The sequence below is a fragment of the Notothenia coriiceps genome, unplaced genomic scaffold (assembly GCF_000735185.1).
Source record: "Notothenia coriiceps isolate Sejong01 unplaced genomic scaffold, NC01 NC01_scaffold00005972, whole genome shotgun sequence".
In the NCBI taxonomy this organism is placed as follows: domain Eukaryota; kingdom Metazoa; phylum Chordata; class Actinopteri; order Perciformes; family Nototheniidae; genus Notothenia; species Notothenia coriiceps.
The window spans coordinates 252,392-274,000 of NW_011338673.1; the positions used below are offsets into that span (position 1 = coordinate 252,392).

Here is a 21,609-nt window from a genome sequence, read left to right on the forward strand (position 1 = left end):
AGTATCAGAATAAAAAAAAATATGGGGAAAATTAAGCAACAATCAGATCCACGTGATTTAAGGAATGTTGTACTGATTCAGGCAATGGATTTAGTAGTTCGTTATCCAATGGCCTTGGTCTAGTAGGGGAGAAAAGTGCAGATGATGAGAAAGGTTCATCATAAATTATGGAATCTATAATTACTCAATTGGTGGACACTTGCGGAGATACCTCCCTAATCCTTCTTTAGTTTTTGCTCATCATCCTTATTTTTCAACAGACACAAGGGTATCACTGTGCTTGACCTTTGCTTAGATTCAGTGGGAGCAATCAAGGAAATGATCATTCACTTGCAAACTTGATCAGTAGTGTTTTGAGCGTTGCTCCCTCCCACACGGGAAGGAAACGGATGGACAAAAATTAACGACATAGCCTCTTAACCGAGAGTCAGTGACATGCAGCCGGGGTGAGTATCCAGAAGAAGCGTTGAAAGAGGGAGCTACAGAAATGAAAGTAAGTGAGAGGGTTAAATGTCAAAGCATGGGAGTCAGGGAGGGAGAGAGGGAAAGTGAGAGAAAAAGACGTTGCACATGCCCTGGTTGTGATTCATTCCTTTACTTGTGGCGAGCACCACTGAACAGGCAATGGAAACTTCAGCAAATGTAAATACGCTTTGGTTAAAAATATAGTGGCTTAATGCGCACCACATGTGGCTCTCTGGCAGGGCCTGCTGTATTTTGACGGGAGGAGAGACTGAGGAAACGTGACAGAGGCAGAGAGGGAAAGAGACATTTCAAAGAGATATTAAGAGTGGAAATTGAGAGGCAGTAAACACGACTTGGTGTTGGCAGCTTACCCTGGGCCTTCTCTACGAACACCACCTTGGAGTCAGGGAGGAAGTTGAGGCCACTCAAGAGCATCATTTTGCCGCCGGTGGCTGGGTAACTCTCCACGCTCTGCTTCTCAACCAAGGGAAGCTCCTGAGCCGAGCGCTGGGCTGTTGGAGGGGAACACACACACATAAAGTCACTGCCTGATCTCCATTCACCCTGAGAAGCACAAGCCCGGCACAAAGCCAGTGAAACAGCAGTTCTTTGTTATGGAAACAGTCTTATCAACTTTATTATGATGATTTCATGACCCCTAGCTAAGAGGTTTTCAGCCAACAGCTGCTCTTTAAATGTTTTTTAAAAAGCACGTCTGATAAAAAAAAATATCTTCATGATCTGTTTCTTAGTCATTATTTTCCATCAAGAAGCATGCCGTCAACCACCTGTCTCTGCTTTCTATAAATCGGGCGACCTAGGCACCTTCGGCCTTTGGGATTTTGTGATCAGATTCACAGACAGAATCACATATATTTATTGTCACATTCTGCAACTGTATATTTTAGTGAGTCGTCTGGTTACCAGTATCGGAAAAGCAGTTGATACAGCCTTAAATGCTGGATTATATTAATGCCAAGGAAAGAGTCTCTGCACAGATCCGATATTTAACACAGCAAAATCCCAACATAGAACGGACATCTGTTTTTAACGCACTGGTTTCCGGTCAATACTCGATATCTGCCAAGATGCAAGTTAAAATGATTAAATAACGGAAAGGACAAAATGGCATCGGAACTACTCTTATTTAATTTTTCATCCCATTGCATTATTGTTAAAAAAAGGATTTCACTAAACAACTAAATAAATCTAGTAACAGTGAATACAACTCTGTTATGATGAACAAACACAGAGTAACATCCCCTTTAGAACCTTACCCTAACCCATAAACTATAATGCCAGCTCCTTCTCACCATCTAACTTTAATTGGCTTCCTTGGGTGCAAATAACATCACACCTACATACACAAATGAATGACAAAGAAACAAAGATTTCTTTCAAAGCGCTCATTCAACCGTGCCAAAAGTAGGGCTGGCAAATGACCTCTATGGAACCTGTGCTAATGGAGAAGTCTTACCACAATAACTTGTGCATTCAGTCATAAAATACGAAGTGAGATAGATAACACGTGTGTCTGGCATCAAGTACAATGCATCTATTGCCTTGGCAAATTGCTTTGATCATATAAAGCTCATTGACTGCAAACCCCTAGTTTGCTCCAGCAGGTAATAAAATAGAAGCTCATTTTATTGGATTACCACAATAGATGCCAATTTTTTTCCAAAAGCGGGAAGCCAAGGGAAAAGGCATGCCAGTAAAATGCAAGTTTATTTATGTACAACTTACAGCATTCAATGGCGTTTGAGGAAGCCTGTAGCGACAATGTCCTGCCGTTGGGCTGGTTGATGTGCACTCGAAACACCAGTTTCACCCGTGTGTTTTTACGTCCGATGTCTGTTTCACCTTTACGAAGCTCAATGTCCGAATTACGCAGCTTCAGGATCCCTGCACAGTCAATTCTGGACAGATATGGGGAAAGGCAACATTTAACACCATATTTCAAACATGACACCATACTGTAGATTCAAGATAGTTTAAAAGTTATGTTTTTTGGGTCAGATGAGGTTCTTTTTTTAAAGGTACTGTATGGACAAAGGTTGAAATGGGAGAAGATTTGATTCCTTGACTATGGCTGTTTAAACTGAGACATTGAGCAGCAACACGAGCAGTGTCTCTAGTGGTGTTACAGTCCATGCACTGGAAGTCTATTGAACTGTGTCATTATTAATCCAGCATTTCATCAAAGACCAAGTTGACATTAATGACTCTAGTTTTATAAGATCATTGTGGTCCAATAATTAGCAGTTCTCAGTAGGAATCCTTTGAATTGAGCATACCACAGTTTACCACTATCAAACTATCCCATCAGCTGCCGTCAGTATACACAGTCTCTTTATGGCTCTATTTTATTTCAGCTTCTCTGCTCCCTTCACACCATCGTAGCCTCACACTTTAGTGTAAAAACTCTATTTTTATCATTGCCACGTGGAGCATTAGACTCTTTCTCAGCCATCTGTCATTATTTATTTCATTTCACATTTGGGAGGTAAAGGGGTGAATTTTTCTTTCCATTTTCTTTGTGGAAAAAAGGCACTCATTTTCAGACATGGTAAAAAAGTTAGGGAATGGGATATGGTTTGGCATTTCAGATATTTAACATGGTAGCCTTTTTGTCACGATTCCTGGAAAAGGGTAAATGTCAGGTTTTACACCATTTAATTTCTCCCATTGACTTTGGTTTGGACAATAAAAGAAGTGAGGAAAAATAATATGCAATGCTGGCTACACACTCCTTATCAGCCTTGCATGATGTAAGTGTTGGGTGGTGCATGTAGTTTTAAAATAAACACAGGATGGATCTCCAGCAAGTAAATGTTTACACTAGTCTTCTCTGCCAGTAATAAGACATTCACATTATGTGAGCTACAAAACCCTTTCATACTGTAACTGTAGGGGGAACAGTCAAAACAAATTCTAAGCATCACCTTGCTGATTAGGTTATAGGTATGTGTAGTCATATTGAAGATATAAACTACAGTGTTCTAAATTAACTGATACGTGTACATTTCCTAGAATAAGAAAGAAAGACAGATTGAAACTGTCTCCAAGTTTGAATGTAGTTCTCTATCCCACACAGAAAGCAAATGACTGCTGGCACAAGAGCAGAGAGACGGATGCTGCGTTATCAAGACAACTGTTAAACAGCTCAGTGGAAAGAGACAGTTAAAGGCTCTTCTTTGACCTTTCAGATAGTCGGGGGAGAAAGAGAGAACTCCTTTTCCTTTAGCGTGTGCTGACGACAAACTTCCTCTTGAATATTTTTTCAGTATCATATTTATCCTAAGGGATACATTAAGTTATATGTGTGAGAAGGGCCCCTAAATATGATACAATATACGGGATATTGTGGTATTGTTGGTAATGATATTGTAATGCAGTACAAATATTAAAATCATCCATGCTAAACCCAAGAAGGTCACTGCCTATTCAGGAAACTTGTATGTCCGTTAAATATCTTCACAATCTCTTGAATTTAAACAAACATGACAATAAGATAGAGATGTTGTAAATCACTATTTTTACAAATGTATTTTAAGATTTTAGAAGAATTATGAACTTTATGTGCAGAGAGAGGCAACAGTCTTATGTAACCTATGTTTGGATACAGCCGTTTTATCCATAAGCCAGAGTTCTGGGCCCCAGTCCAAAATAATTCACTGCAGCCTAGTCTAAATGGAGCCCCAGGATGGGAGCTACTGCCTTGACACACTGTTGAGCGTGGTCCCTTGAATTACTGCTAGTCTGAAAGAATGAGAGAGGCCAAAGCTAATGTACCTCCGCCTAGCAAAACGATGCTAATGTTTTTAAAGGGGGGCCAAGGTAAGCCACATGAGTTGCTAAACAAAATTTAAAAGAGTCAAATAAATGTTTCTTAATGTTTTGGTTGAGCACACAGCAGAAAATGAGCAAACATCTGCACTGAATATTAGTATTGTGTGCTGGTAAACAAAGATAAGCTAGTAGCATAAGCCGGTAATGGTAGGCTAATGGTTTGTTAGCCTAACATTTCAGTGCTTCAGAGTTAGCTAACAATGCTGCTGTTAGTTAGTTGAAGTTGAAATGGATGAAAGACAAGAGCTTATTTTTTCTACAACTGCTTAAAATAAAAATAAATTGATAACTTAACACTCACATAGGCCTACTCTGTCCTCTTTTGTTGTCATGGTGTTACAGACTGCCATTATTGTCTACCAGTTGTTCATTTTGTGTTTAGCTGCTCGCTGTCACACTGCCACTACTTTCTAGCACAATTACAGTTTGAGGCACCATCGTTACTGTAATTAGCAACACCTGTGTTGTCACGTCAAAATGGCTACCGTGAAAAAGGTCTAATAAAGTGAAGACACCATCGTTAGCGATATTAGCAAAACCTGTATTGTTCCTACTATGACAAGACAAAATGAGAACCAATTGCCTGTACGTGTGATTATAATTTAGAATATTCAAAAATAAGTTAAACGTTTTTTTTGCAGATATGTTAGTTTAGTTGCGGTGTTTCTAATACAATCAACTTGCTAACATTGGCTAAGCCTATGTTATTAGACTACATCTTACTGAAAAACCAAGGGTCGTACTGTAGCTCTAGTCTTGTTAGGCCTACTTTTGGAGATACCCTATCACTTGTTTTATACATGTTTATTGGTCCACTGTTGGAAATATTTCATGTTGGATTTAAAAAATAAAACAAACAAATTAAGAAATCAATACATTCAAGAAAGGCGAGAAGAAGAAAAAAAAGCTATAGAGTAGGCCTATACATGACATTTTTATTTTTTTAAATATCAAATAAATATTTGATTGGATAAAATATGATTTCTTCGTCGAACATTACAAATATTTTTAAATGGTTTGTTTGTGCCTACTATGGTTGACTATGTGCTGTGCAGCACATTTTGCTTGTAATGAAAGCTACTTGCTTTCTATTTCTTACGAGAATGAAATGTCTACATTTTGACCATATGGGGCCCTAGAGGGACATTTCACCAAGCCAAAAGCATTTTGAATTCCTGCACACCCATGAACTTGTTTTCCTCCCATAGAATCATTCATCTCTTCCTCATTTTTAATGGCCTATTCTGAAGTGTGTGCTGTAATGTACCTATCATCAGGTATTCTGTAGAGCTAAAGCAATGAGGAAGGTGCTGAGAGAGAAAGAAGAGTGTGTGTTTTTGTTGGTTTATTTTAAAGAAAGCTTTACCAGTGGAAAAGAAAAAAGATTGATAGGCGACTTATGGAGGTCTAAGAGCACTCACATGGCTCTCATGTTGTTTTCGGGCAGCAGAGGGATCTCCAGAACTTTGGTGTTGGATTGCATGACTTCATGGCTGGCGGTGGAGACGGTTTTGCCAGTGATGCGGTGAACCTGGTAGAAGGCATGTGGTCGCAGGAGGCGGTCGTCTGCGGTCCCAATGAACAGCTGCAGTGTGAGCGGCTCGCTTTCCATGTAGCCATATAGCTGGCGGGAGAACAAAGAGAACCAGGTGAGATGCAACATCAGATTTTAAGACCACCATCTCAGGCAACCCCTAATTTAGGAAATTCAGATTGAATGCACATCGGCTATTGTTAGTTAAAGGGGCCTTTAATAATAGCTCTGACAAGGTAGAGGGTCTTTGAGAACAAGCCCCCTGTCTTTGTTTGTTTTTGGTTGGTTTAGAGACCCTTTTTCAGTGGTCTTTGTTATGCTTTCTGCATTCCTTTAGGGGAAAGTTAAAAACAAGTATTTGGATGTCTCAGTATGTTTGGGGTAATGGTCTCTTTGGTACAGAGACATGGAGACTGATGGAGGGCATCACATCACTTTACTGTTAATTAAAAAAATTGCTGATGTTATTGTAATGCCTACAGAGGGTAAAGTATTCAAAAGAGGCTCTCAGAGTGTGAAGTGGCTTTTGAAAAATATGTATATATTATCTTATTGTGAGAAGCTAGCAGAATAAAAAGTTGAAAACTCGAGGAAACTAAAGATTGGGATGATAATAATATGGGCTACAGGTGGAAAATCCAATTTCAGAGATTAACCAACTTTAAAGTAATAAGTGGAAATAAGATAGAACCAGAATCATGGCTTTAAACAAAGTACAAACATGTTTCTATCCAGAAAACATGTACTGTATATGTATACAGAAAACATGTTTATGTTTCTATTCAAGTATGTTGAATATTTGCAAATTCAACATACTTAACATTTGAATATAATAACACCAAAACACTTTGTGGAGTTTGGTGTGCAGACGAGACCCAGCCCATTTACCTTTGGACCATTATGAACATGCATTATGATTTCCATTAAAGCTCGGAGACGGTGTCCCACTGTGATGAAAGAGACTCCTGTATCAGAACCACCACTTCAAACAATTACCACTTCCTCTTGAAGCCCTCCATTAGCCGCTACTGCTCAAGTAATAAAAAGATCAAATCTTTAAAAAAGGAGAAGAAAAACTCCATAGCCATGCATGGCTTGAAAAGTACTGTTGACTTTTGGGGTCAACGGCACTTCAAGTATATACTAAGGTAACTGCCAATTTAAATTCAGCATCACTCAGATAATTCTCCGACTGCTAAAGTAACAATATTTTATGATTTAACCAAGTGTGTAATGGTTCAAAAGTATGAACGCAGAGACGGGGTTGCAAAATCCAAATTGTGGTTGAAGTACAACCGATACTTTGTGAGTGATTTCTGACCAGAAAAATCTGCCAATGAAAATGTGTGGATTTCTGTTGGAATTGCAGACCTCCCAGGATAGGCTTGCTCTTTGCAGTGCAAAGTGTTCATATGGTCAGAAGGGCAGATGTTGGTTTGGACTTGAAAATCTCTCCAAATATAAAACATTTCAGAAAACTAGAGAATCCATCTGTTTAAAACCGAGTGGTGGATCTAGATCAACCAAGGTGGCTACTTGACCAAATGTGACGTTTACTGTGAGGGATCACTTACTGTAGACCAGGCTTGCAAAGCCATGGCCATCTGAAAATTCCCACAAATTGGCTCAATTACCCAAGCGCATCGCTAAGACCAATTTTCTTCGAGCTCCATCCGAGTGAAAACAGTGGTACCGTCGGATGGAATAAAAGACCCCTGTTGTTTATTTAACAGACTGAGTCATATAACAAAATGCAGACCACATGGACCCTATGACATAATCTGATTAATTGGTTTATAATCACCTTCGTGAATGCGGTTAGATATGGGGGCAAGAGGAAGAGGTAGGTCGGTGTAGGACTCGACACTAGTCTTCTGTGGAAATTAGTGCTACAGAGTCATGGACACCTGATGTCTTTGGTTAGAGAATAAATTTGTCTGCATACTGTATTACAGTTGGCCTTATAGTTCTTTTAAATGCCTTACTTGATGACAGATCATCTGGATTTGGGATAAGGCAGTGGATGTGTTTCTACTTCCAAGTAGAACCATTTTCAGTCTTAATCATGTTGAAGAAAAATAGGGTATGACTAGCCACAGGAGTCGAGCATATATCCATATGTCTCAATAATCTCATCACCAGCAGTTATTTGGCTTTGCTTTGATTCAGATATCAAGGAAGTGCAAATGGAGAGGTAAAACTATGGCTGCCGTTCATCTCCAGTTCCAACCGTCCTATTTTCCTCTTCAGCTCCGCATAGTGTCTCTAGCAGCTGTCTTGACCTGTGAGCTCGTCACACATGCTAGTCATCAGTGAGTTAGGCCGAGGTCAGGAGCTTCTTGAAGTCTTGGCATCCCAAGGGACCACTTCATCTATGCGGTGATCTCACCGGCAGACCCCGCTCTGCTTGTTATATTTTACTTATGGTGTCACCAGAGGTAATTATCCATAGCCACACATGCTACCAGTTACTTGTGTATTGACTCGTGAGAGCACTATGGTGGACCACGAGTTACAAATCTAAGATGCCAGAGCGTTAAATTGCATGACGTTCCCATATGATTTAATAAAATGCAGGCAGCAGCGGTACAAAGCCATGTCGCCTGTCACGTATGCCTCAGTAGACTCCTTTGGATATCTTGGTGACCTCCAAACATTACATCAGCCGCCACGTGGCTGTAAGGAGGCCCACAAGTCAGGCAGGAGGGAGGAGAGGTCTTTATCCCTTCACCCGTCTTGCGGTAGCGCACTATGATGGTGGCGTCCGCACTCAAAGCAGTAGTGACCTCATGCAGGAGAGGAAGTGATTAATGAGGTCAGATAGTCCTCTTGGTGACGCTGGTCTTCCCAGCTGCAAAGAAAGCCGGTCTAGTCCCCCCTGGGCGACCTCCCCCGATTCCTTTAACATATGTGCTCTTCTGACCCTTCCCCTAAGACCCCCTTTTGCTTCTGCTCTACTCCTGCAATGCTTACTCAAGTGCACACCACAAGCAGAGCACAAAACGTACTTCTTCATTTTATTCTCAAAGGGGGAATAATATGGGAAAAAAGTAGAGATAGTGTCATAAACTTAAAGCATGGGTTGAGGACAGAGGCTTCACACACACACACACACACACACACACACACACACACACACACACACACACACACACACACACACACACACACACACACACACACACCTGTGATTTCAGCTCAGCTTCATTTGTGTCAGCCTGTGAGGTTGGCCCAGAGCACAGCTAATTTTGACCAGATGAGCTTTTCTAGCAGCAACTGCAGCCTGTCTGGCACACGTACTGTATATTTATTCTGAGATAATCTAAACCGAAGTTGAATCAAGGCTTGATTCACAGCTGTTTCAGGGTGCCAACTTCTGCCACTGTGTCAGCTAGATACATTTACACCTCCCACCACAAGCCTCTGCTGCACGGGCCATTTCTGATAGCCGAGGCTCAAGTAAAACATTGTGGGTATGGCAGCTGATGCATTAATTGTGTAATTGTTTGCAGCTGCATTGTCTGGGTCAGTTGTGATGATGTGGAGGGGTGTCGAGCTAAAAATGGAGAGCAGGGTGCATCCCAGTCACTTTCCACCATTCATCTCCCACTGCCTTTGGACCGTTACAGATCCATCATCTTCATTGATAATTTCAGCCCTTGGGATATAGCCCGTTAATTTGTTTTGCTTCAGTCAGTTGTGATAAATATCACAGGTCGTTTTTCATCGGATAAACATATATTTGCATAACACATTTAATCCCTACATTTCTTTAGTGAAAGTGACAGTCTTAATGCTGCCTTCACCTGGTCTCAATAGTTCAGACAAAGGATTTAAACATGTGACTTTCTGGTAAATTAGATGTGTCTGGCCTTGCTAAAAATTGAGTGTGAATACACTCCACAGGCCTGCAGTTCTCCTATTCCTCTGCAGTGATTTCATCACTGCCTGGAGAAATGTCATGACTCGTAGAGGTCCACGTGGCGCCGAGCTTTGGGGAGAAGAGAAGCAGAAGACGACTGGAAGCAGCAGAGGGGAGGTGGGTTTGGGGGGAGCTGAAGCAGGCGAGGAGAAATACAACTGCAGATTCTGGCTTTTTCCCATTATCACGCTCCCTCTCTCTGTCAAGTGCTGACAGTCACATAGCCAGTCTTTGCTGTATCAAATTCAATGTACACTCATCCAAGTTGTCTCTCTTTATAGACTTTACTCCATCACCCTCCCGCCCTGCTAATGTCTCCAGTGCCTCATATTGAATGCATAAGGCAACATATGCAGTCCTTTAATGCCCCGCATTTCCATAGCTCTGAAGGCTGCTCCTTTATAAAAGCCACCAAACAGTTTAAAGTTTTTGTTGAACTGAGCACTTTAGTATTATGTCATTGAGGGCATAGTTTCAAGTACTATCCCATGTCTAGACCAGTGATGCTCCAAATTCCATATAAAAAGGATGGCTATGTTGCTACCATAGGAAATATCATCCAAACCTACCAAGTATTTCAGTAACATGAAGCTTTAAAGATCGTGTGCCCCCCAATGGCACGACTACCCACCAGTGTCTTACCTCATAAATCTGTGGGCTGTCTGGTTATCACCTCAGACAAAGTGAAAATGATGCACATTTCGCTCCAATTTTTCCACTTGCCATTAACTGGTAATTAGTGGTAGCCCAATACCAGAGCTAGGGAAGCCCTGCATATGGAGTGACCACAATTTAAGAGTGGCATAAATACCCCTTTGGGCAACAAATAACAGCCCCGGCTAAGCTCTTACAGCACTACAGGGTACACCAAGCCTTCTGAATATCAAACAAGAGGCGGTGGTGGATTTAATGAGCAATTAGCAGCTACAGTATAGAACGCTGTAGATCAGGGACTTTAGTTTGAGACATTACGCAGCCACCGGATCCCAAGGTGAAACCGCACATGCGAAAGAACCGAGCACATGCCTGCCAAGGTCTTTCATGTCGTCGTGGCGGAAACATACTGCAAAGTTGATGTGCATTACATACAGTTGCAGAGGAAGTGAGATGGGTATTAAGTCAAGCACACGTTAATAGGGATGATGGCCACATCCTGCTGAAATTACACCATGTCTGTTGCTGCTTTAGACTTAATGAGAGACTGAGTGTGTGTATGCGTGAGGGGGAAAGCCCTATAGGTCAGTCATTATCCTATAGGAACTAGCCATATGCAGGAGTGTGCTGCGCGCCTCGCGATATGTTTAATACTCCACAGGTGTTGCTGTCTGCTGCCACTAAAAGTCTGGTGGATGTCTATATTGAATCCGGACAGCTTTGCAACATATTAAACTGAATCCATATTTTAGATCAGAGCGAGGTCATGTTCTGGGTCACTATATTCTCAGTGAACGTAATACAACACAAATCCACCATTTCCCCCACCATTCTTCTCTGGAAAACCCATCAATCAAAGTCGTGGTGATATTCCGAGTAGGTACATCAGGTTGTTGTTTTTTTCCTGAGCATGGCCTCGAAAATCATCCTGTTGACGTTTGGCATAGCTGTGGTTAAAGAGGGGAGAGTCTGGAACAGTGCGAGGGGAGCCAATGGAGTACCCTAGATCCCCTTAATGGCGCTGTGGTCTGCTGCAGTAAATAAAGTGGAAAAGCAGCCGCGGGGTCACAAAGTAGGGAAAGAGGGGGTTAAAAGGCTGCGGATGCAGAGGAAGGGAGGCGAAGGACAAAGTGCGAGACCTGGATAAATGACTGAGATTTGGTACAGAAAGCGCAGGGAGTCGGTGCAAGCAGCAGCAGGGTAACCTATAATCTAGGTTTTCATCGGTGTGTGGCTGGAGAGCAGACTCTCCATTCTAACACCCACCCACATGGTGTGGTTGATCTGCTTCAGTTTAGGATGATGTCAGACCTCACTGATGCTAAACTTTCCTGTGCGTTTGTCAAGAAAACACCTCCGCTTGTTATTCAAAAACAAACAACAACAGTAATTGAGCAGCATCTTGGTTTGATTATTTGTCTCTCTGGGGAACAGTAGAAACAGTGTATCCCTTTGAGTTTTTCAACCTTCTGTTTTTCATCGCTTGTTGCTTTCCAACACACATGTCACCATCACTCATGGCGCACATGTCTGATCATCCATGAGCTTAAAAAAACCCAACAGAGCCGTGGATGACTGGGCTTCAACCAAGGGAGGCCTGCTTGTGTGGGGTTTGGGAAATGGTTGAAGGATGAACGGTTCACAAGAAATGACATCCTCGGGCCCCCCAGGGAGAGAAGAAGGCATCAGTTAATGGAAAGGGGAGGTGGTGTCCGATGGGTGCTGTGATTCTGACTCCTATCCATCACCACCCCCCCCCAACCTCGGTGCCACCAAGGCCCTAATCAGCAGGATACAGAACATCTCCAGGGGCAGCAAAGCCAAGCCCCAGCTGCCTGGTGACTCCCTCTGCCCCTTCCCTCTCTTTCTCTCTAGTCTTGAGCACAAACACACACACTTCCTTAGCTGCTTCCTTACACTCCTGTCCCTGTGTCATTATTGACTTATTCTCCTTGACTGCACCTAACCCATCCAGCGCCTGCCACTCATTACCACAGGGCACTGGGGACTATAGCATGCTCTATCCTCCAAGACAACAGCATTTTACTGCAGTGCAACCATTAAATTATCTAGGCATTACCCGGAAGAGCTGTATAGAACGCAAATGTCTAAACCATTTGGACCAGACATCAAACTGACTTTATCCTACCAGCTTCCTGTTACAAAAGGTCTGCGTAATGTCTGATTGAGCTCATGTGTGAATAGAGACGCTCATTGCCTGAATGGACTTGTTGATGACGTTTCTATAATGGCTGATGTGAAACTGGAAGAAAACAAACATACTGTACAAAGGTGAAGAAAAAAACGTCATTTACACCAAGACACCAACAAAAAGTAAACTAAAGAGAAAAAGAGATTCAGGGACGTCTTTCACCAATCTCATCACAAAAGGAAGGAGACTGGTCACATTACAAACCCATCACATGACAGCAGTGTAATAGGCATTGTATCTTGCTTCCTGCACATTATACCCATGAGCCATCCCTTGGCACAACCAAAATGAGTATTTCCGGTAAATGAAAACACATCTGGCACAGACAATCTTTTTTTGTGTGCTACAAGTGTGAATGGTAAACTCCAGACCATTTGCAGATCTACATCTCTGGAATATAGAGTTCATTTTTAGTTTTTGGGCAAAAGCCAGTTGAGAAAGCAAGAGAGAAATCTACAGTCAGATTATTTGTTTTCCAAAACTTTGCAAACAAACGTCCTAAAGCTACATGTCTCCATCTATATGTAACCCTCTAGCATTTACAGATGATTGCCTAGTCCCGGAATCCTTTTATCTCTCAACAATTGCAATGCTTCCCGGGGTTCCCTCTGTTAGGAAACCCTCAAGACTCCAATTGACTGCATATGCACACGCATATATCACACTTCACCGAAAAGTAAGAGTAAAGCATGAGCTATGCAAGCAAGTGGAGGTGTTAAGATAAAGCAGCTGTCGTCATATTTTCTCGATGACTACTACTTAATAGTAATGGCTCGACATACACAGTAAGACTTGAAAACATCCTTCGCAAAAGAAATTGCCTCTGTAGTTTGAAATAAACAACCAAGTCATCGATCTAAATCAGTTCAACACTGTGTATGCAAAGGGAACAAGATGATTACTCATTCCTTTTTAGAGTGAGTCAGAAAGTGAACTAAATTAGGACCAGCTTCACCTGCAAAAGCTGTGTATGAAGTCCAGTCTGGTCATCCTCATGGGGAGGAGAGAGGTCAAAATGTTGACTCATTCAAATGTGGAAATGAAGTGGTTTATAATGAGGGGGAAAAAATACCTGTATTTACAGAGAAAACCTGAAGTTTGACCGGCCTTTTTTCATAACACCACGTTGGCCAACTGCTGTCAAGTCTGCTTGACATTGAAAACAGCAGGATCGGCTCACAACATCTATTTACAAACAACATTAAATGCTAAGAAGTCTTTGACATGAATGGACCACCAACTTGAATCAGTCACTACTGGTCTAGAAAAATCTTATGGTGCAATGCTCACCTAATACTGTTCATTTTGAATTGACGACAGTAAAAAAGCCAATTGATGCCAACCTTTAGGACACACACCACTAGATCCCCACCTTGAGTAAACTTAACCAAGATGTCAACCCATTATGATGACAGTGTAGCAGAGAAAGAAACTCTGTGTGCTCTTTATGTGCTCAACAGTGAGAGGCGATGGTCCGACTCTATACTAATTGAGTCAGCACGCACTGCTCCTAGTCAGGGAGACATTTTGCAACAGTAGATTGACTCCTGGTTTCAGAGGAACCGTAATAACACAGCGTACAAGCACATACACAAACACATGGACATTAGTGTGTATACAAAAAAAAAACAGCAAGAGATTGAAGAGAGAGAGAGAAAGAAAGATCATCAAGCCAGCAAAAAACTAACTTTGATTGTTGTTAAACCATTACCATTAGCATGCACTGTTACCACTTGTGCTGTAATGACATCAACACAAAGCTAACTTTGTTTCTGATAAACACAAATATGCACAGTGAATCATGAGAAAATAATTGCTGGCTGTCTCTGACATACCTGTACTACAGGGTGGCTACCACACAGCGCCTTCACCGCCCCTCGGCTCCCTTCAGTCTCGTAGTGAGCCCTGTGGTGGGACTTTGGCTGCACCTCGATCTGAAGGTTGTACGGGCCAGAGCAGGACGGAAGCTGCCAGTCAAGAGATGGCAGAGATGGGCTGCAATAACACTACACATTAGTACATTCACTTCCATATAAAACATTTGCCTTTTCTGTGCTTAAAACTTTGTGTCTGTAACAAAACTGATTTCCAGGTTGGTTAGAGTAACACATGGAGAATGTTTGTTTTGTTTTATCTTTGTCTGATTGCCTAAATAGGAACAATGAGGTTGCTTTTTTCCAATTGTCAAACATTGGCATCAACAAGTTCTACACTTGCTTTAAATCAGCTCCAATAGAGACACTTTAGTGTAATCCAACTAACTTGATCTTTCTCCTTTTCATCAAGGTCTATAATCTAATCATTTGAAGTCATTCATTGACATGCATAATTCTATAGGTCTAATTAATTGGTCGTCGTTTTTTTTAATGAAAATGTAATTAGGGATAATTGGCCCCGGGTAAGAGAGCATGTGTGTTTTGTATAATGGTGTGACAGGTGGAAACATACACAGGGATTTAAGAATGTGACAGTGGGAGAATGAGAACTTCTAGGAGCCAAAAACAATCCCACCCAGTCTGGCAATCAGCCAGTCCTTTGATACAATTATTATTCAACTGTATAATTCTAAAGCACAGCATAACTAGTAGTAAAGACAATGGAGTTATACCATGGAATAAGGTCAGCAGCACACCCTGCCTTGGAGCATATCTCTTTCTCAGAACTACAGCTGGCCTCGCTTACCATCATTGTTCTCGAGATTGAGATTCAGAGCTTCCCATGTGAACACCGTGGTGATATCTAAAACAAAACAAACATGTGCAAGACAATATTTCGCTATGCCGGATGCCTGGTAAACGCAAACCCTTGACCTGATGGGTGGCTCAACTGAAAACAATCTCTGGCATCTTTGTGGAACTTGCGGGCTGTTTGTTGACCCAAAACGAACTGATTTCCCCCCACGGGCTTTATCTGCCCAGTCAGTGCATGACATCAGGTTGGCTACACAGAAAGAGATGGGCTGATGGCGCGACGGACCACAGCAGCAAGCCGCCTGATTAACCCGCAGACTGCTTCCCCTCAGTAAAGCCTGTCACCATTACTTCCTGTTGCTCACTATCTTAATCAAACACTTTATTTCCGAAAGGAGAGTGTGCTATTGGCTTGGGAGAAATGCCACAATTGAAAATGAAGAAGCTTGCTTTTCTCAAAAGTCGAAATCGATGATAAAGTTGAGTGTATGTGTTTATTTGTGGGATATGTGTCCATGGGTTCTTGTTTTTGTGAGGGTTGCTATAGAAATGGTGGCACACACTTGCAGGGCAACTCCACCCTGTGAAATATGATTTCTTAAATCTTAAAGTTTTACACTTCAAAGAGAACCTCTTGTGGAAGTGAAAAGCATGCCATTTTTGGATTTCTGCCTTCAGATATGGCCTTTGAAGATTAAAAACTGAAACTGAAATCTGGCACACCGGCACAAAGTGACGGAATCTTTGGAAAAAAGGGTTTTTCTTTGCACTGTCCGAAAAATATCAAAGCATTCTAAGGTGGATATTAGAAACCATGTATGTGTTTGAATAAGGACTGTTAACACCTTTGATTGCTCCATTGTGTTGTCAAGGAAATGTAAAGACTACTTGGGAAGTTTTACATTGTTCAACTTTTTACACAACTAATGCTGTAGAAAATCAACCTACCTGAGGTATGGCTTGGGTTTAGACCAGGAATATGGATGCTGGGGCACATCCAGGAACCCCCCACCGTAGTTCTCCTTCTTGAGGGCCATCCGAGAGGGGTAGTCCTCATGACAGAGCTCCCGATCAAGACTCAGCAAATCACCAGGCTCCAACTTCAAACCCATGGAGTGGTCCAGCATGGTCTTCCGTGTCTTTATTGGGATTCCCTCCCCCAGGTCTACCACTCCATCTGTGGTTAGAGCGTTGATGGCAGCAACAATGGCGGAGTTGGTGTACTGGTTGGTGTTGGCGAGCCAGTTCTCATCTGTGACGCTGACCCTTGGGGAGATATGTGGGGAGGGGATGGGCGACTGGATGGGTGAGCAGGATGTCTGACGGTAGGTGGTGCCATTGAAGCTGTACTTTCTCTTCCCCATGCCACCACCGTTGACTCCATTGCCTCCACTGCAGGAAGGGGAGTTTGGCCTGGAGCCGCGAGGTTGCGCCGGCCAGCCTTCCTCGGCCACGGCTCCTATCTGAGGGGAGTTCGAGGGAGAATGGTGAGGGGAAGCTACAGGACCGTTGGCATGTGGGCAAGACATGAGCGTAGGCGTGCCTTTGGGAGACACGCAGGGAGACTGCCAAGGCGAGTTCTGTGGGGAGTTGTCGTAGTTGTAGAAGCCGGACTCGTAAGAGGAAGCATCTGAGTTGCAGCTACGTGAAGAAACGCTACTAGCTGGGCTGAGGCAGCTGGGATCGCGGTAGCCATCGGCGTTCGGCAGCGTCAGCGTCACGATGGAGTTGACGCCTCGTTTGATGATGTGGTCCTCACTGTTGCTCTCTTCTACCTCATCCTCAGGATACTGGCTGTAGGCAGTGATCTCAATACGGGGGCTTTCCAAAGCCGGGGCACCATTGGGTCTCAGGCCGTGGGGCAGGTAGTAGCCTGATGCTGCATGGTTATCATTTTGAAGGCTGTAGCCTGTCTGATGGCAAGAGGAAACTGAGATGACTGGACTGGTCTGTAAGGTGTGGTACTGGGTAGCCAGACAGGGGTTTCCCATGCCCAATGGAAGGGACAAGCTGACATTTGGTGTGTAGCTGTATGCATCTGTAAAAAAAAAAAGAAGGAATATGGTAAGTTTTTAGTAGTATAATATTGTACAACATACTTCCAAAAATGCTCACAACCATTATATTAAGGTTGAAATTAACTCTGATTGCATTTTAGAACAATACCTACACAAATGTAACCAATACGTCCCACAGCAAATGACTGCCTCCCTTCTCTATAAACATCTGGAGAAGCTTAGCCATCATCTCAGACCAGTTACTGTATGTGGTTGCTGTGTAGTCGCAAGTTGCACAGCCATTCTGTTTGTTTGATCAGTTCATCCAAGGCTCTATTTGGCACTCCCTGCCATCATATGTACTCTACACGAATTCCTCTAGCAGCGCTGATGGATGCTTTATTTGATTGATTGCATCACTCACTGAGTGAATTAGGCCCTCCCCTGTGGAAAACTGACAGCACTCTCGCATCGCTCTGAGCTTGTGATTAAGTCAAGGAGAGTTTGCTGCAACGTTACACACAGATGCGCCGTGGTACACAAACAAGCAAAGGGCACATACAACAAGCAAACGCACGATGAAATCACTGGCAAATGCAATGACATACAAATTCAGTCAATGGAGCCGAGCAGGTATGCTTTTTCCGTTAGCCTGGCTAATGCGTCAACGGTTGTAAAACTCATCTCTGCTTTTTTAGCGATAATGTCAATGAGGGTAAAAGTGGTCTAAGAATGAAATTCTTTCAGTCTGAAACCCGGTGAAGGGCATTCCCCTTGATGCAGAGTGCTATATTTTGTTGACCACAATGCTGTGCATCACATGAAATGACAAATCTGTCACACACACCATAATATGTGGCAGTCTAAAATTAGTTATGAGAGTCTATTTTCAGATGTGAGAATACGATGTGCACCAAATTCAATGTGCCCACTAAGTTCAGTAAAGCTAAGGACACGTGTCATACATTTTTACTTATAATTATAAAAAAGAAAATACCTTCTTATAAGGCGTTGCAAAAAGTCATGTTTTGTTTGTGTGGCAGAATGCTAAATGCAGACACTTTCACAGCCTTTAACAAAGAAAGACACTGCCTTCTGAAATTGTTTTGACTCCAGTACACAGGAGCACTCTCGCACTGTACATTTTACAGGATATACAATAATGAAAAAAAAAACCTCCAGTGAATGTACCCACCTCTCTCAGGTTCGTTCTGGACATCTAGGCTGTACTCAAACACAGACCTGAAATCAAACTCTTGCTCTTCATGCTGGAAACTCATCTCCACCCCAGTGATTATACGCTAAATTTCATAAAAACAAGCGTATGTCTTCAGCTCAGTTTCCTCTGATGCTTTTTGCCTCTGGTTCACCCTCTTCTAGTGCTGAACAGATGATAATCTCCTGCCCACTCCACCCCGTGTGACACACGTCCTTACTTCAGGCCTGACTGACTCTGCTCAGAGTTGCAGCTGTTATTTTTTTTCCCTCTTCAAATGTGCACTTGATCAGTGCGTTCAACAACATACTTGACTTCTTTTACCACCCACTCAAAAACACGGGGACTTTCACTTTTGTGTGCTACTGCATGATCTCAAAACTTTTTTTTTTCTTTCAGGTCACACGTCTGCTGCTGAACTAACAAAATTGTAGCAGATCACAATTTGTGGGTTGAAAAGAATGAAAGGAGAATAAAGAAAATGACTCACTCTTGCATTTGAGTTAAAGCCACAATTGTTTGCAGCTCATTCCAAATGTGTTGTGCGCGGAGTTAATTTGAAAACACTGACTATCACACATATTATAGCATGCTCTTTCTGTCCTCCAAATATGTTCTCAATTATGCTATCACGATCAAAACACTCACTCCCCATAAAGCAGACCAGCGTGACTAAAGAATGGATAGGCTTATTCAAAGGAATTGTGGTCAAAAGACTGACGGGACCTCAGGGAGAGATAGGTCGTCGCCCACAGAAGTCATATGCAGCCTCTGGAACCAAGAACCCAGGGGCCACTTATCACACACATGGCTGACTGTGGGCTGGGGCGAAACGATGGTAAAGCGTGTCTTTTGCATTTATATATTTAGTTAATGTATGTGATAAAAAGCAGTCATCAGCATATTGCTAAAGGTTTGTGTGTTTGAACATGTTTCATTGTAAAGAAAACATCCTGGGATCTCTGAATGCGCAGATCATATATAGCTCTCTCTCTCTGTCTCTCTCTCTCTCTCTCTCACACTCTCACACTCACACACACACACACACACACACACACACACACACACACACACACACACACACACACACACACACCAAAATGAAATTACCAAAATCCACAAAAAGAAAAAGTTAGTTACATCAGCGTTGGAAGACTGTGTAATATGAAAAGTCGAACCATCAATGAATTCTGATGGGCCTAATCTAATTTTGCTACCATAAGGGCCAAATAAAATGATAAATCAACGCTGAATCAACATGCAAACTAAAGCCAACAAAGACACAGCATTTAAAGAAAGAGGTGGCTGTCTGACTTTTGACAATTTTTAATCTGCATAAACCCTTATTTTTTATTTTAATAATTTAATCTTATATCAAGAGGAGTGACGGTGACACTAGCAGTGTTACCCACTTCAGTGTTGTTTGCACATGATGACAAGCACCTGCACTGACAGCTGGAGACACCTAATGGTGTGGATGGGTGCATGCCACTCAATGTACTGTTAGTGAGTGCTAACTGGTTCCTGATGCATGCAGAGCAAAGACCAAGCAGCACTATTTATCTAGTGACAGTTTTAGACAAACAACTCACAAGAGCATCATTGCATATGTTTCCTTAATAGTTTTGACTTTGAATACCAATTAATAAAGTGACAAATGGACAAATAATATTTCAGTGAGTTGCTCAAGTTTAAAACAAGAGATTTGCTGGTGGGTTTATTTTAATACATCTTTAAAAGACAAATGACTTAGCAGTTCACAGCTCGTTTTCATTGTAGTATTAGCTTATTTAACAATATTAGACATCTACACACAGTAGTGCTTAAGGTCCCTTTGAACTCACATCATACCTACAGCACCTGGTGTAAACACATCTTAAAATCTAAGATTCTTTCACGACAGCAAGTTAAAAAGGTCAGCGGTTAAAAACATAACTTCAATCAAATCAAACAAAAATACTTTACCTTCTTCTGCAGACTTCATATCGGCGGCGAGAGAGGTGAGAAAGTGCAGTCCCCGCTCCTTACCGGCTGCTCCGAAGCTGAACTTGGGACTGACGCTCGGGCAAAAGGTATCCTGCATTCAACAAGCGATGAGCAACTTTCTCGAGACTGGAATGATACTGTTTTAGGCGCTAGATAAATTCACACACCGTAAAAAAAAAAGCATAATTCGCAGCGAGTTTGAAGCAAAGGGAGTGTGGGTTACAACTTGGAACCACAACGCGGTGCACTGCGCACCAGATGAGAGGGGAGAAAAGTAGGACTGGAGCAGTTATAGGGCTGCTAGAGTGAGGTGAGTTTGACTCGCTTCAGCCCGAAGGAGGTTTTTCAAGAGTCTCCCCAGGTCGATGACGCAGAGCGGTTTGTCAGAGGGGCCGGCTCCGGTGCTTTTAAATGAGGAAAACACCTCCCGTCAGTGGACCGCCCATCCAGGGATGACGCGACCCGGCTCCTGCAACCTCCCGCACTAGTGATGTCTTCTACCCCGGGATCCCATCGGTGGAGGTGGGAGACGTGTGTCTGTGTGTCTGTGTGTGTGTGTGTGTGTGTGTGTGTGTGTGTGTGTGTGTGTGTGTGTGTGTGTGTGTGTGTGTGTGTGTGTGTGTGTGTGTGTGTGAGTTGAAAGGGTTACTTTAAAGATGTATTCCGTAACAATTAATATTCACTAAGTATCATAATTTGGCCGACAGGGTATACTGTTGACTGCATTTTTCTGTTACTTTCGGACTACGCTAATATATAATATGCATTCAACATATGTTAGTATCAATACTGTGTCAAATATTTTACTTTTACCCCTTCCTTTTTATGAAAAATAATAGATATTTTGTATATGTTGTCAAAGAAAATACTTTTAATTGTCTTTTAATTACCATTGTCATGCAGTAGTCTATAAACCAACAATAGCAATACTTGTACATTGTAACTGAATACAATTTAGAGTTACGTGTGCCTGAGTACTTTTCTTTTATCCTATACTTTTTACTTCTATTCAGCCACATTATGGAAGCCAATATTGTACTTTTTTCCCTTGTTACTGTTTTTACAGCTTTAATTTATACAT

The 21,609-nt window shown here is 42.2% G+C and overlaps 1 protein-coding gene across 2 annotated transcripts in view; it reads right to left on the minus strand.

The window, feature by feature from the left end:
* The window catches only part of LOC104943363 (nuclear factor of activated T-cells, cytoplasmic 1-like), a 76,169-nt gene extending 55,322 nt beyond the window's left edge, over positions 1-20,847 (minus strand). For both annotated transcript variants that reach the window (XM_010768739.1, XM_010768737.1), the window contains exons 1-6: positions 20,508-20,847; positions 16,278-17,367; positions 14,475-14,634; positions 5,739-5,941; positions 2,212-2,384; positions 837-977 (exon numbers count right to left, since the gene is read on the minus strand). In XM_010768739.1, the coding sequence (XP_010767041.1) occupies positions 837-977; positions 2,212-2,384; positions 5,739-5,941; positions 14,475-14,634; positions 16,278-17,367; positions 20,508-20,625 (1,885 nt within the window). In that variant the 5' untranslated portion in view covers positions 20,626-20,847. The remainder of the gene's footprint in view (positions 1-836; positions 978-2,211; positions 2,385-5,738; positions 5,942-14,474; positions 14,635-16,277; positions 17,368-20,507) is intronic.
* Between the last annotated feature and the right edge of the window lie 762 nt (positions 20,848-21,609).